Genomic DNA, 13,944 nt, shown 5'->3' on the forward strand with positions numbered 1-13,944 from the left:
CGGGATCATGCTATTTCTTCCCTTGCCTATGAGCCTTTGCATAGTCCTGACCCGATCATCCGTCTTCTACGGATGTGGATCAGGTGCAACTACAAGCTCAGAGCCAAAGAGGAAAACAGCATGGCCTTGTGGACAGAGCCCGAGTCAGGGAGTCTGAAGGACCTGGGTTCTCATCCTGACTCCGCCACTTGTCTTCTGTGTGACCTCGGGCAAGTCGCTTCACTTCTCTGAGCCTCAGTCACCTCATCTGTAAAATAGGGATTAAGACCGAGAGCCCCATGTGGGACAGGGGCTGTGTTCAACCTGATTAGTCTGCAGCTACCCTCACACTTAGTACGGTGCCTGGTGCATAGTAAGGGCTCAAGAAATAACATTAAAAAAAAAGTTGACGCTCAAGCCTGAATGCTCGTAAAACAGACCCCCGATTAAGGGTTCGACGACTCAAGTTTCCAATGCTGAACGTGGGAAATTCCTGGATCCTGCATCTCTTTCCCCAAACCCCAGGATAGGAGGAAGTAGGGAGACAGAGAGAGCACAGAGGAGAAAGAGAGAGAAGGGGGAAGAGAGGGAGAAAAAAAGGAGGAAGAAAGGGAAAAAGAGAAAAGATTAAAGAGGAATTGAGAGAGAGGGAGGGAGGAAGAAGGGCTCAAGCAAGAGCAAAACAAGTCCACAGAAGATTCTCTGTGATCTGAGAAGATAATGACACCCCCTCGTATTTACCCAAAGCCTTCCTCCGAGGCCTACAAGCCCCAGGTGCAGACGTTTACCTCACTGACTAATCCTCACCTCAGACTTGAGAGGCAGGTACTGTAGTTGGGAAGTTAGCAGCGGCAGATCCGCTTCACCTGTGAGAAGAGCAACAGGCCAGAGAGGTCGTAGCCTCCTGCCTCGGACCTGGCCAGCACCCAAGCGCAGTTCAAAGACGGTTTCAAGGCCACACTTGGTGACCGCTCTTTCTGGCCCAACAAGGGCAAACCAGTTGGCAAGGTGAAATGAAACTCCGGTGGAACCAGACTTAATGCGAAGGGAAACGCCCTTGGGTTTTCTGTGAGATACCAAGGGACATTCCTCTTATGAGATACCAAGGGACCGTTTCCCCATCCAGAAATTCACAAGTGAGAAATAACGGCTTGCAGACCTGAGTCCTCTCACTGTGTAAGCCTCCCTCCCACCTCCCTGCTCTCCTCCAGGCCCAGTTGGGGTGATTGACTGGGGAGCAAGCTTATATTCACGATTCAAATTTTTTTCCCTTTTTAAAAATCCATTTGCCTTCCCAAAGCTACGTCCTAATGGGAAGTGCTCAGGACTGGGATTCAGGAGACCCGGGTTTTCATTCCAGCTCTGCCACTTGCCTGTTCTGGGACCTTGGGCAAGTCATTGAACTTCTCTGTGCCTCAGGTTCCTTCTCTGAAAAATGGGATTTACTACTTGAACTCCTGAGGGGGAGTCCTCGGACCGTGAGCCGCAGGTGGAACAGAGACTGTGTCCAATCTGATTACATCATTCATTCATTCATTCAATCGTACATCGTACTTCCCCAAGTGCTTGGTGTGTGACCTTGGGCAAGTCACTTAACTTCTCTGTGCCTCAGTTTTCTCAACACAGTAAGCGCTCAATAAATACGATTGATGATGATGATTCAGTACCTGTTCTCCATCCCACTTAAAGACTGTGGGCCCCAGGCAGGACAGGGACTGTGTCTGACCCAATTGACTTGTACCTTCCCCAGCGGTTAGAACAATGTTGGACACATAGTAAGCGTTTACGGCAAGTGTCATAAAACAAAACACAGGTAATGGCTGTCTTCCCCCTAAAGAACACCGAGTGGATGAGAATGTGCCACTTGTGTGAGAACTTTCATCTGAACCCCACGTATCTCCCTCCACAGCCAGCTCACATCACACAGGAAGCAGCATGGCCTAGGAGGCAGAAGGACCTGGGTTCTAATCCCGGCTCATCTGCTGTGTGACTTTGCGGGCAAGTCACTTCACTTCTCTGGGCCTCAGTTTCCTCACCTATAAAAGGGGATTAAGACTGTGAGCCCTATGTGGGACAGGGACTGTGTAACCCGATTATCTTGTATCTACCCCAGTGCTTAGTACAGTGCCTGGCACATAGTAAGAGCTTAACAAATGCCACAATTATTATTAGTAGGATACATTCTAAGAGATTTGCCGTCAGAGGAATACCCCGAAGTTGCTGACTTATTCTGTGGCAGCTCAATAATAACTGCGTCATTTGTCAAGCACTTGTTTGTTAAGCACTGGGATATATCAATCAATCAATCGTATTTATTGAGCGCTTACTGTGTGCAGAGCACTGTACTAAGCGCTTGGGAAGTACAAGCTGGCAACATATAGAGACAGTCCCTACCCAACAGTGGGCTCACAGTCTAGAAGGGGGAGACAGAGAACAAAATCAAACATATTAACAAAATAAAATAAATAGAATAGATATGTACAAGTAAAATAAATAGAGTAACAAATATATACAAAAATGTACATATATCCAATATGAGTAGATCAGGCCCGATCCCTGTTTCACATGGGGCTCCTAGCCCAAGCTGGGGTGGAGAACAAGCACTGAATCTCCATTTTACAGATGAGGAAACAGAGGCACAGAGAAGCTCAGTGACTGGCCCAAGGTTCCCCAGCAGGGGAGAGACAGAACCGGGATTAGAACTCACGTCTACCGACTCCCGGTCCTGCGCTCGTTCCACTTGGGGCTCAACGTGTGTTCCCACCAACCCATAGGGTTAAGCGCTGGGCCCAGGGAAGCAATTTCTCCATGTAAGAGGTGATGAAAACCCTGAATAGGCTTGTCCAAGCAAATTCCAAAACTGAGTAAACTAGGTCATTCAAGGCAGCCAGTGTCTGTTCCTCATAAAAATCCCGAGGCAGCTACGGTTTTTCACAAAAAAAAACAAAACAGAAAAAAGACACCAGACCATTTTAACATAATTTATATACATTTATGGCTTTATACAATAATAGCAAAGATTGTTCTTGTGTCTGTAAGCACATCATCATCAGGCACTTCTCAGAGAATATCTAGGTGTGTGATGTCACCGGATTGGAGTAGTCAGACAGAGCACTGAGAAAACCACCCTCAAGGAAAGTGGCGGTATTTACATGCCGTTCTCTGGTGATATTGCTGGTCTGTGGGACACCCTCAAAAAGGAGGCCAGTTTTAATGCCGAGTTGTGTTGGGTTTGCGTAAACCACACTGCACTTTTTACATAATGATTACAAAAAAAAAAAACACACACAAGAGAACATCTCATTTAAAATCAGTTATAAATTAAGAAGGCTAAGAGTGGAAAATGGGAAATTCAAATAAGGACAAAGGAAAGGGAAAGTACTTATAAACATACATCCAGTGGTTTAACAAGTGCAAATTTTACACAATTTGAAAATTGGTCCGATTTTAAGTTTCCCATCCTCTTCTTGGGGATGGCGTGTTGGCAACCCAAAAGGCAGTATATCTTTTATTCATAAATTTAGGCCTTTTAAAAAAAAATCATCTCACCAAAGCAGAGCTCTCCAATTAATGCGCCTACTATCTAAATATATTCCATACAACTATATTACGGAAACAATACATCTTTATATTTAAAATATCTGAATAGCTCTATAATACAATATACTTTTAATAACAGTACAAACCAGAGAGAGGGTGGAGGGGAAAAAAAATCAAACAATGCTGCATAGGTAAAGATCGTCTGCACATTTCACAAAGCAATCATTTACAATAATTGACAAAACTAAATTACTCCAGAAATTCAGTATTTATACGGAAAAAAATTACTAGAGGTCACATAATGTTTGCTTTCATAAAAACCAACAAAATGCCCTTCGCTGCACTTCACTACATCCCATCCACGGGAAAGGCATCCGAATTACGACCCCAAAAGCCGTGAGAGAAAAATGGAAGTGAACTGCACAGACCAAGAGAGGAGAAGAGAAAGAATAAGGGGCCCTGCCAGGGAAAATGAGACTTGGGGACTAACGTGGGAATTTGGGGACCGGATTCAAAGCTCACCAGGGACGCCACGGAGCCCGACGCTCGGGCACCGGAAAGCAGGGCCCGGAGGAATCAAGAGAGCGAAGCTGGAAAGCAACTATGGTCTACCGTCTGGATAAGATGCTCTTGATTTCAATCATTCAGTTGATCAATCGATCGATGGGATTTATTGAGCGCTCGCTCTGTGCAGAGCACCGTACTAAGCATTTGGGAGGGTGCCGCAGAAGGCTGGGGCCGCTGTTTGGAGAAGTTAAAGTTTCAGTCCCAGCTCCCGGACGATAGACGGAACCTTGGGTCGACCCTCGACGGGGGATCGCTTTCGGGGCGGTGAGACGAGCGAGCACTCAGAAACAGCGCAGAACCTCCGGCTGCATTTGTGTGCTCACCGTGGGGCGAAGAGACAGCCGGAGAGATCTGGGCGAGAGACACTCTGACAAGCGCAAGACGGCGCACGTGTGATTTAGAGTAATCGGCCCACAGACCCGTGCCATGAAATCAGAGCTTCCAACAGGCCCAAGTGAGCAAGGATGCCCACCTGCTCCTCTTTCTGAGTGGCCTCAGAAAACCCGACAGGTGATGCGCTGGCTGAAATGGGACTCTGACCCCAATTAACGACCTGCCGGTTCCCGGGAACTGTAAAGTATTAAAACTGTATAGTAAGGGGGTTGGGGATTAAAGCTGCTCGAGACTCAAGAAAGCTTTCACATTCCTGACTCGGGAAAAGGACTATTCTCACTCGGGCCCTTCTGGTTGGCCTTCGCAAATCAGATGCCCAATCTTGAAATGATCCCACATCAATTTCCTCGTAGTAATGAAACGCAGCTGCATCTCAGACCCTCCACCCGGGCTTCCCCTTTTCGCCTTCAGCTGAGCGACGGGGGAAAACGGGAAGGGAGACTGGAGATTCCCGACCAATTCTTAGAGTGAAAGTCTGTGAGCTGAGCTGTAGCACCGATCTCTTCAAACGGAAAGGAAACCGTGGGGCGGGGACGTGGGGAAAGGGGCAGGGGCGAGCGACACACCGGCAGACCCTTTTGCTGAAGCTCAGTTCCAACGGTAACCTCATCGGAAAGTCCGCAGGCAGAGCGAGAAGGTTCTTCGATGTAAAGGAAACCCTTTTCTGGCCTACAAACATTATGAGACCTCCAGGAACTAGCCACCATGAAGCATCGTACAAGCATCTATCCGAGGATACTTAACACTTTGTGGTACTCAGGGTTAATATGGTAGTCGAAGCAGATGAAATTTCTAAAAAGGCATATATAAAAACGGATTCAATTCCCCTAAACACAAAATGCAAAGGGCCAAGAACTATACATCACTTTCCTGTAAAAAAAAAAAAAACCAAAAAAACAAAAAAGGGGACAGATATGTTTTAGTATTCGAGATACTCGTGACTTCTTTCTTTAGATTAATTCATGGAAATCTCACCAAGTCGCACCCCACGGAATACAAACCAGTTAAGCACATAGAAAATTAGTAGTAATCCAGATAAAAATACAAAATGAACATTACGAATGCTGTCCGACGCCTGGGATTCCAGAAAATTTACAAGGAGACCCTAACTTTAAGAAACCATTACACAGTTCAGTGTCTATTTCAAAAACGATCTCACATCCCAACAACGAAAGCAACAAAAATCCACCTGGAAATCAACCGTTTCGAGACTTGCACAAATCTGCCCCAAAATACGACGAGAGAAGGCCTTTGCCGGCTGTTTGCGACCGAGGACGAGTTCCGCCGTTTCCAACAAATCGTGTCAAGCTGCAGCTACTTGGTTCTCGCTTGAATCGCACGGCGTCGATCTGGCTAGGACGGGAGGCAGTTCTGAGAACTTCAGCGTCGAGGCGAGAGTCTTGATCCGTAAGTTCAGAAGAACACCGGGAGCACAAACAAAAGTCCATCTTACTTCGGACAGGAGACCATCACAGTATTACAAAAAGAGTATAAACTTTTCTTGGACCAAATAGAGGTTCTTTAGAAAAAAATAACAAAAACCAAAAAAAATAACAAAACCAACACACACAACATTTCTGTATCTATCGCTTATATACAAAACTTGAAATCACAACATGGATTCAAAAGTCTTTTTCTATGATTATATGGTGTAGTGAGTTTGGCACTTCATAGTAATGAAATTTCCAATGGCACAGTCCTTATCTACAGCAGCACATAACCTGAAAACTTTGGGCAAACATCCTGTAGAGGAAAAGAATCTTTGCTGCCAAGTCTGACGAAAGGAAAAAAAAAAAAAAAGGAACGCTTTTTTATCGAGAAAACTAAGAGGAGGGGTGAAGGACATCTTTGGACTGCTTTCCTCAGTTCCTGCTGTCAGACAAATCTGAAGTACTTTTAAGTGTAGCCTAGAAGAATAAAAAAGAAACAATGAAAATCTAACCAAATTAAAATGGTTTCGACTTAACGCACTACAGTGACAGACCCGAACCAGAAAAACCCTAGAGACAAGAGAGCTAGAATTTTCAAAGTGGCTCAAACACCTTTGAAATCATTCAACGGGGAAAATTTGCTTGCAGAAAAAGAAGGGAAAAAACCCAACTCTTCGACATTTGATGTCTATCAATGCATTCGTTTATTGAAGAAATACTAAAGGAGAGATCAGCCATCTGACTGTCGAGGGGAAAATCTCGAAGGCACTTAGAAGGGAGTCTCTTCGTTTAAACTCCACGGGGCATTTTTTTAAATGGCATTTATTAAGCGCTTACTATGTGCAAAGCACCGTTCTAAGCGCTGGGGAGGTTACAAGGTGATCAGGGGGCTCACAGTCTTCACCCCCATTTGACAGATGAGGGAACTGAGGCACAGAGAAGTGAAGTGACTTCACTTTTTGAAATCTCGCAAAGCCAGAAAAAGAGGAAGATAAAATCCACGTTTTAGAAAGCCAGCTTCAAACGCCAACAGGCAAACCCCCTCCCACCCATACACATACTCTGCCTCTCTCTCTCGCTCTCCCCAGCAGAGATACCCAACGGAAGGCGCGTCCTCCGGCGCGCCCCACCCCAGAAGAGCTCCTCATCGCCAGCCGGGACACTTACCCGCTCGCCGCCGCCTAGCCCGACACCCAGCTGTGTGTCGTCGTCTTAACGCCGTGCGGAAAGCTTTGGTTAGGCAACACGCTGTCAAAGTTAAAATCTAACGTATCTCCATCCATGAGGTCGTTGCGGATGATCGACTCCATGTCGCAGTCCAAGCCCTCGATAAACATGCCGTCCAGGTCGCTGGGCAGCTTCTCCTGGTGGAGGAGGCCCACCCGGCCGTAGCCGTTGCAGCTGGCGCCCGGGGGGTAGGCGCCCATGGCGTTCATCGGCAAGGGATGCGTCAGAGGCACTTGTAGCGTTTTGCCGGGCGTCAGGCGGCTCAGGCCGGCCCCGTGGGCCAGGGCGCTCCCCGCGTGGGGCAGGGGTCGCCCGTTGACGGCGGACGAGGCCTGCTGGGTGTGTCCGGGGTGGGGGCTGGGGCTCATCATTTTGGCGTGGGTGTGGGGCGGCTGGCCGCCGTAGGCCGGCAGGACCGAGCTGGGGGCTAGCATGACGCGGCCCCCGGGCTGGGCCACCCCGGGGTCCACGGCCGTCAAGAGGTCGTTGTGGGGGGGGGGAGTCCGACGTCAGCAGCTCCTTGAGGAGGCCCGCGGGGCAGTTGTACTGGTTCAAGCCCCCGTAACCCGATTTCCCATCTGGGAGCGTTTGCATAGGCATCTGGGGCAAAGGGCTCAGCCCGGCCTGGCCGTAGGGGAACTTCCGGTAGTCTGGGCTCGGGGAGCTCAGGCTCGCGTTCGGGGGCGCGAACGAGTAGCCCGGGGCCTGCTGCATCAGGGAAGCGGGCGCCGACTGGGTGGACACCGTCAACGACGTGGGCGGCGACAAGAGGTTGAGGTTGTCCAGGAGGTTCTCCATGTTTTCCGAGTTGCTCATCTCCGACAGGCTGGGCAGCGTCGCCGCCATCTTGGAGCCCGGCGGCGGGTACACCAGCCCGTGCACCTCCCCGTCCCCGAGGTCGTCCTGCTCGGGCAGGATGGGCGACAGCCGCCCGCTGATGGTGCTGGCGTTGGAGCTGGTCCGGGGCCGGAAGGTGCTCCAGTTCTCGAAGTCGTCGTTGCTGTGCGAGCCGGGGCTGGCCGGCCACTTGGGGAACTGCGAGCCCGGGCTGTCCCCGCTCCCCTCCTGCCCGGCCTGCAGGGCCGCTTTCTTCTTGGCCGCCCGGCCCCGGCTCTTGGCGAACTTGCTGTTGTTGTCCATGGAGGCCGCTCTCCTCCTGGGAGACTTCCCGCTCTTTCCGCCCTCGGGATTGAGCATCCACCAGGAGCTCTTGCCGGTGCCTTCGTTCTGCACCCGGATGAACTTGTTGTGCAGGGACAGGTTGTGGCGGATGGAGTTCTGAAAGAGGAAACCAGGCGTTAGGACAGAATTCCGAGGTTCCCCCACGGCCCGGCCGGACTCCGAGCCGGCACTGATAATTGTCATAATCGCAACGACGATAATAACGATGGCATCTGTTAAGTGAATACTATGTGCCAGGCACTGCAGTAGAGTGCACCGGGGCGGATACAAGCAGATCGAGTCGGACAGTCCCTGTCCCGCGTGGGGCTCACAGTCTCCATCCCCATTATACGGAGAGGGTAACGGAAGCACAGAGAAGTGAACAGACTTGCCCAAAGTCACACGGCAGACAAGTGGTGGGACCAGCTTTAGAACCCATGACCTTCTGACTCCCAGGCTCCCACTCTATCCACTGTGCCACGCTGCTTCACCGATCGACCCACGGTCTTTCTGGAGCCCCTTTCCGTGTGCAGGGCGCTGTAAAGAGTGCTGGGGAGAGCCCAATACCATCAGGAGACACGATCCCTGCCCTCGAGGACTTTACAATCTGTGTGCTGAGCGCTTCGGGTGATCCAAAGCAGTTGACAGATAGGAGTCCCCGCCCACGAGGACCTTATCGTCTAGTGTGTGCAGAGCACTGTGTTAAGCATTTGGGAGAGCCAATGAATTAGTAGACATGATACCTGCCTTCAAGGGCCCACTGCCAACCACCCTCATGCAGGCACAAGGCAAATCAAGACCTCTGTGTGACCTCTTTCTATGTACTCATGCTCTTTCTCTCTCTCTCTCTCACACAGTTCTGGACACATTCTCTTGTGGATGGAGAGGATGAGCAACAATTATGGAGGAAGGGCAAGAGGACAGAGGAAGAGGGTCACCAACCTTCCTCATGGAGTCAGCGCACCTCTGAACAAAGTAATTTAGGAAACACTGATTTCAAGGTAGACCGTTCCAGTCCTGAATTGGAATGTAATACCTCAAGAAGATCATTATTGGCAACAGTGCAGGCGTGTGATGCAACTGAAATTGCATTCTGGCCAGCTCCAATTATTATTATTGTTATTATTATTATTTTTGCTTTGAAGACTTTTCCCCTTCTCAGAAACACTCATCTTGTGCTTTACCACCTTTAAAATAAGAACAACAGAAACTCAGGGCTTCTCTTTAATTTTTTTAAATGGTATTTTTTAAGCAGTTACTATCTGCCAGACACTGCACTAAGCACTGGAGTAGATGCAAGAGGCAGATGATCACGGTAGATACCTGTCAATCCTTTACTATCTGCCAGGCATTGTACTAAGCACCGAGGTAGATGCCAAGATAATCAGGTCGGACACCGTCCCTGTCCCACATGGGGCTCACAGTCTAAGGGGTAGGGAGAACGGGTATTTAAACCCCATTTTCCGGCTGACAAAACTGAGGCTCGGAGAAATTAAGTGACTTGCCGAAGGTCACACAGTGGGCAAACGGCAGAGCTGGGATTAGAACCCAAGTCCTCGCCTGCCACGCCTGGGCTCTTTCCACTAGGCCATGCTGCCCACAACTACTACTACTACTACTACTACTACTACTACTACTACTACTACTACTACTACTACTACTGTCTTGCTAGTCTGGCATAGGGTGAGATATCTGCTCCTATAATGTCCTAAATCTCTGGACTAGGGCCCCGGAGGACGTGTCCAAACAACTCTCCATTAAGTAATAATAATTGTGGTCTTTGCAAAGCACTTACTTTGGGGCCAATAACGGTGCTAAGCACTGGGGTGTACACAGTGCAATCGGATGACACACAGCCCCTGTCTCACATGGGACTCAGAGTCTACGGGGGAGGGAGAACAGGTATTTAAACCCCCTTTTTAGAGGAGAGCAAAGGGAGGCCTAAAGAGGTGAAGTGACTGGCCCAAGGTCACCCAGCAGGGAAAGGCAGAGCCAGAATTAGAACCCAGGTCCTGGCTCTTTCTTCCTGTCCACACTGCGTCCCCATTGAGGCCAACTACATACAGATGCCACGGCGTTTTAGGTCTGGGCTCGAGGGCTGCCCTGCAGCTAGGAGAGAACCGGATTCAGGCCTAGTCCTCTCTGGCAACGTATTCAAAACCCGGAGAGCGGTCGTGGCTGTAGGAGGCTAGCCCCTGCCACGGCTCCCCAACTCCGAAATCTACGGAGGAAACTAAACACATCCATGCTCCTTGACTCTCTTTGTTCCGAGGCACAATAGGAGAGGAAGAAAAACTTTTTCTAGGAAGTAGCTTCCTGGACTGTCCGATTAAGCGGAGGATAGTACGAGAAGGGAGGGACTGCATCAGTCATTACACGGGTTGATTCACAAGGTCCTCACTCTCAATCGACTGTACTTTGGAATCCATTGCCCTCGTGGATCTTTAATGTTTTAAGCGCCCACGGAACACGTTATATTACATAGCACACAGACTCACTGTCCTACCTTCATCACCCCTTGAAAACTCTATCTTCAAAAATACAGTAACCCCTTACTCATCAAAAATGTTAGACTGTCGTATCCGCGTCAGAGGACGTTTGAGGTCACTGAGTAACGGAGCCGTCTCCTTACTCTGCCAACAATTAAAAAAAAAAAAATTAAAAAATTTTCCGAACAGGAAAAGGTTTGCAGTGCAAGGCTTGTTACATAAATTCCTGTTTTTCACCCAGCCAGCAGGACATTAAAGAAGCTTATGATTTACCAGCTTGGAAAAAGAAAAAAAAGTGTCGAAGAGGTAAATCTTGTGAAAATATGCACTGTCGTTCGTTAATTATGTTGTGTCTACGGATCTTCGCCAGACGCAGACGTGACCCGCGACGAAGTAGGGTTTCGGCCCCGGGCCCTGGACAGCCCGACGGTGGGACTGTCCGAGTTTGGGGGCGGTCGGTTTTAGACCGCCAGCTAGCAGAGGGTGAGGGGAGGGCTCTGGGCGCTGAGAATTTCTTTGCTAAATATGCTCCTGAGCTTTCCAAGAGACTTTGAAAAAGTCCATTCTGCAGAGCTGGTGGATTGAAGCCCTGCCAGCTCCCTTGGCACAAATAAATGGGATTTTAGAACTGATCACGGCTGGAGCATAGCAATGGGCCCGGTGCCCTCTGTAGGGGGTCCTCCGGGGGGCTGAGTCCCCTGAGTCCTTCACCTCTCGCTCTGCGGCAGCTGAGAGGCTGAGGTGAAGTTGTCTCCGTGCCCGCTGTTGGCATTTGGCTCTTCGTTGCTGTGAGCAGACTTGGCGGGACGGGGAAAGAGGGGCCGAGTTTAGTACGTCAAGTTGCTGGGTGCCGGGCTTCTCAAAACACCCAAAGCTTTGTGTTATAACCGCATCACCAGCATTCACTGCTGTGGCTTGTGGACATAAAGAGGCAGGTGGCCTAGGGGCTAGAGCCCGGGCCCGGGAGTCAAAAGGACCTGGGTTCTAATCCCGGCTCTGCCACGTGTCTGCTGTGTGGCCTTGGGCAAATCGCTTAGTCTCTGGAACACAGTTACCTCATCTGTAAAATGGGGATTAAGAGTGTGAGCCTCATGTGGGAAAGGGACTTTGTCCAGCCTCAGTAACTTGTATCTACCTCTTTGCTTACAAACAGCGCTTGGCACATAGTAAGCACTGAACAAGTACCACAATTAGTAATTATTGTTATTATACTTCATTCTGCCATAACACCATCAATGGTATTTACTGAGCACTATGTGCAGAGCACTGTACTAAGAGCTTGGGAGAGTACAACACAGCAGAGTTAGGAGACACGTTCCTGCCCACTATGAGCTTACAGCCTAGAGGAAATGTTACAAGAAGCAGCACAGCCCATTGAACACAGCACGGAACCGGGACTCAAGTGACCTGGGTTCCGACCTTGGCTCTGTCACTTCCCTGCTGTGTGACCTTGGTTGATTAACTTTATCCGTGCCTCGGTTTCCCCATCTGTCGTCCTTCCCTTGCAGGCCCCTGAGGGGCAGGGTCTGTGTCTGAGTCGACTCTATCTATCCCGGCGCTTGGCACAGTGCTGGGCAGAGTAAGCGCTTAACAAATCCCACAATGATCACTATTCTTTATTATTTCACTCTGCCTTATAGCTTGAGGGCATTTGGAAACGTTCGAAGGGCCGAGTTGTATCAAAGACAACAGTTTGCGTGTGTGAGTGGGGTGACTACTACAGGCCAGTTCTTGGTAAGAACACCCCCCTGTGTCCGAGGAGAATTTGGTATGCTCTACCCTCAGCCCAGAGACACGCTGGGTCGTTGGAAACGCCTTTCGGTATCCTCACTGGGAATCACCAGGCTTTGCTCGATTCCGAAACACTCTCCAAGTTGACCCGGAGTGTTGTCCCTCTTAGCAGACCTGACTTCTTCTGTCCAACCCTACACTAGTTCATGCGATAATTAGTAAGGACATTTTATTTTTCTCCCAAATCATCTCCCTGCCCAGCGACCCTCAGTTTCTCATCACGGTCACGTGAGGTGGCAAAATGTTAAAACCAGCAGTCTAAGAAAGCGTTGTCTGAAATTTTGATCCATAGCAGACTGGGTGAAGAAGGGAAACTTCCAAGGCTAAGCGTAATCCAATAAACACGTGACCAATGAAACACGCGCTTGTATACATGAAGAAGGAGGTGAATGCTTTTAGTGCTCTAGACTGTAAGCTCCGGTGTACGGGGAATACATCAATCAATCAATCAATCGTATTTATTGAGCGCTTACTGTGTGCAGAGCACTGTACTAAGCGCTTGGGAAGTACAAGTTGGCAACATATAGAGACAGTCCCTACCCAACAGTGGGCTCACTCTGTTATGTACTCTCCCAAGCGCTTAGTACAGTGCACCGCACCCAATAAGCTCTCACTAAATGGCCCTGACGGACTGACTGTGAAGAAAAAACAATTCCACCTTCCAACACCCAGAAGCCGTCTTCCGCCGAACGGGTGACCGAATCACTTAGCACTGTCGTGTGGCACAAAATGGGCAGCGATCGTCCCGCGGAAGGGCACTGCCTGCTCAATAGATTGTTCTCACGTCAGAAAGAGGCCGTTGGCAAATGGCCACACACAGCGCTGGGTTCCAGCCAGTCACCCTTTGGCCGCCCAAGTCTTAGAAAAGAGAACTCCAAACCAGAGAGACGAGACCTCAGGACTCAATGAACTTGCTGTCCCCGAAATTCTAGAAATTCTTTCAAAATGTTAGACCAACAGGCTTCTTCCAACAGCATTTTATCTCATTTCCATGAACTTTCTCAATAGCTACAACTGTGACATAGTCTCCCGGTGACCTTCGGTCCCACTTTATCACACATCACCCCCCTGTCTTTCTGTACTTGGAATCCAGCTGATGAGGCGGTGGAATCAGCGTGGCCTGGTGGACAGAGCACAGGCCTGGGAGCTGGAAGGACTTGGGTTCTAATCCTGGCGCCGCCACTTGTCCGCTATGTGACCTTGGGCAAGTCACTTTACTTCCCTGTGCCTGTTACCTCATCTATAAAATTGGGACAGGGGCTGTGTCCACCTGATTAGCTTGTATCTGGCCCCAGCACTTAGTTCAATGCCTGGCACACAGTAAACGTTTTACAAATACCATAAAAAATAATAATATGAAATGTGCT

At 49.3% G+C, this 13,944-nt stretch overlaps 1 protein-coding gene across 1 annotated transcript in view; it reads right to left on the reverse strand.

Annotated features, from left to right (window-relative positions):
- Positions 1-2,945: 2,945 nt before the first annotated feature.
- The window catches only part of FOXO1 (forkhead box O1), an 87,820-nt gene continuing 76,821 nt past the window's right edge, over positions 2,946-13,944 (reverse strand). Inside the window, 3 exon segments of the mRNA XM_038761753.1 lie at positions 2,946-6,386; positions 7,077-7,633; positions 7,635-8,414. Coding sequence (XP_038617681.1) covers positions 7,091-7,633; positions 7,635-8,414 — 1,323 coding nt within the window. The 3' untranslated portion in view covers positions 2,946-6,386; positions 7,077-7,090.

This window comes from Tachyglossus aculeatus, chromosome 20 (genome assembly GCF_015852505.1).
Source record: "Tachyglossus aculeatus isolate mTacAcu1 chromosome 20, mTacAcu1.pri, whole genome shotgun sequence".
In the NCBI taxonomy this organism is placed as follows: domain Eukaryota; kingdom Metazoa; phylum Chordata; class Mammalia; order Monotremata; family Tachyglossidae; genus Tachyglossus; species Tachyglossus aculeatus.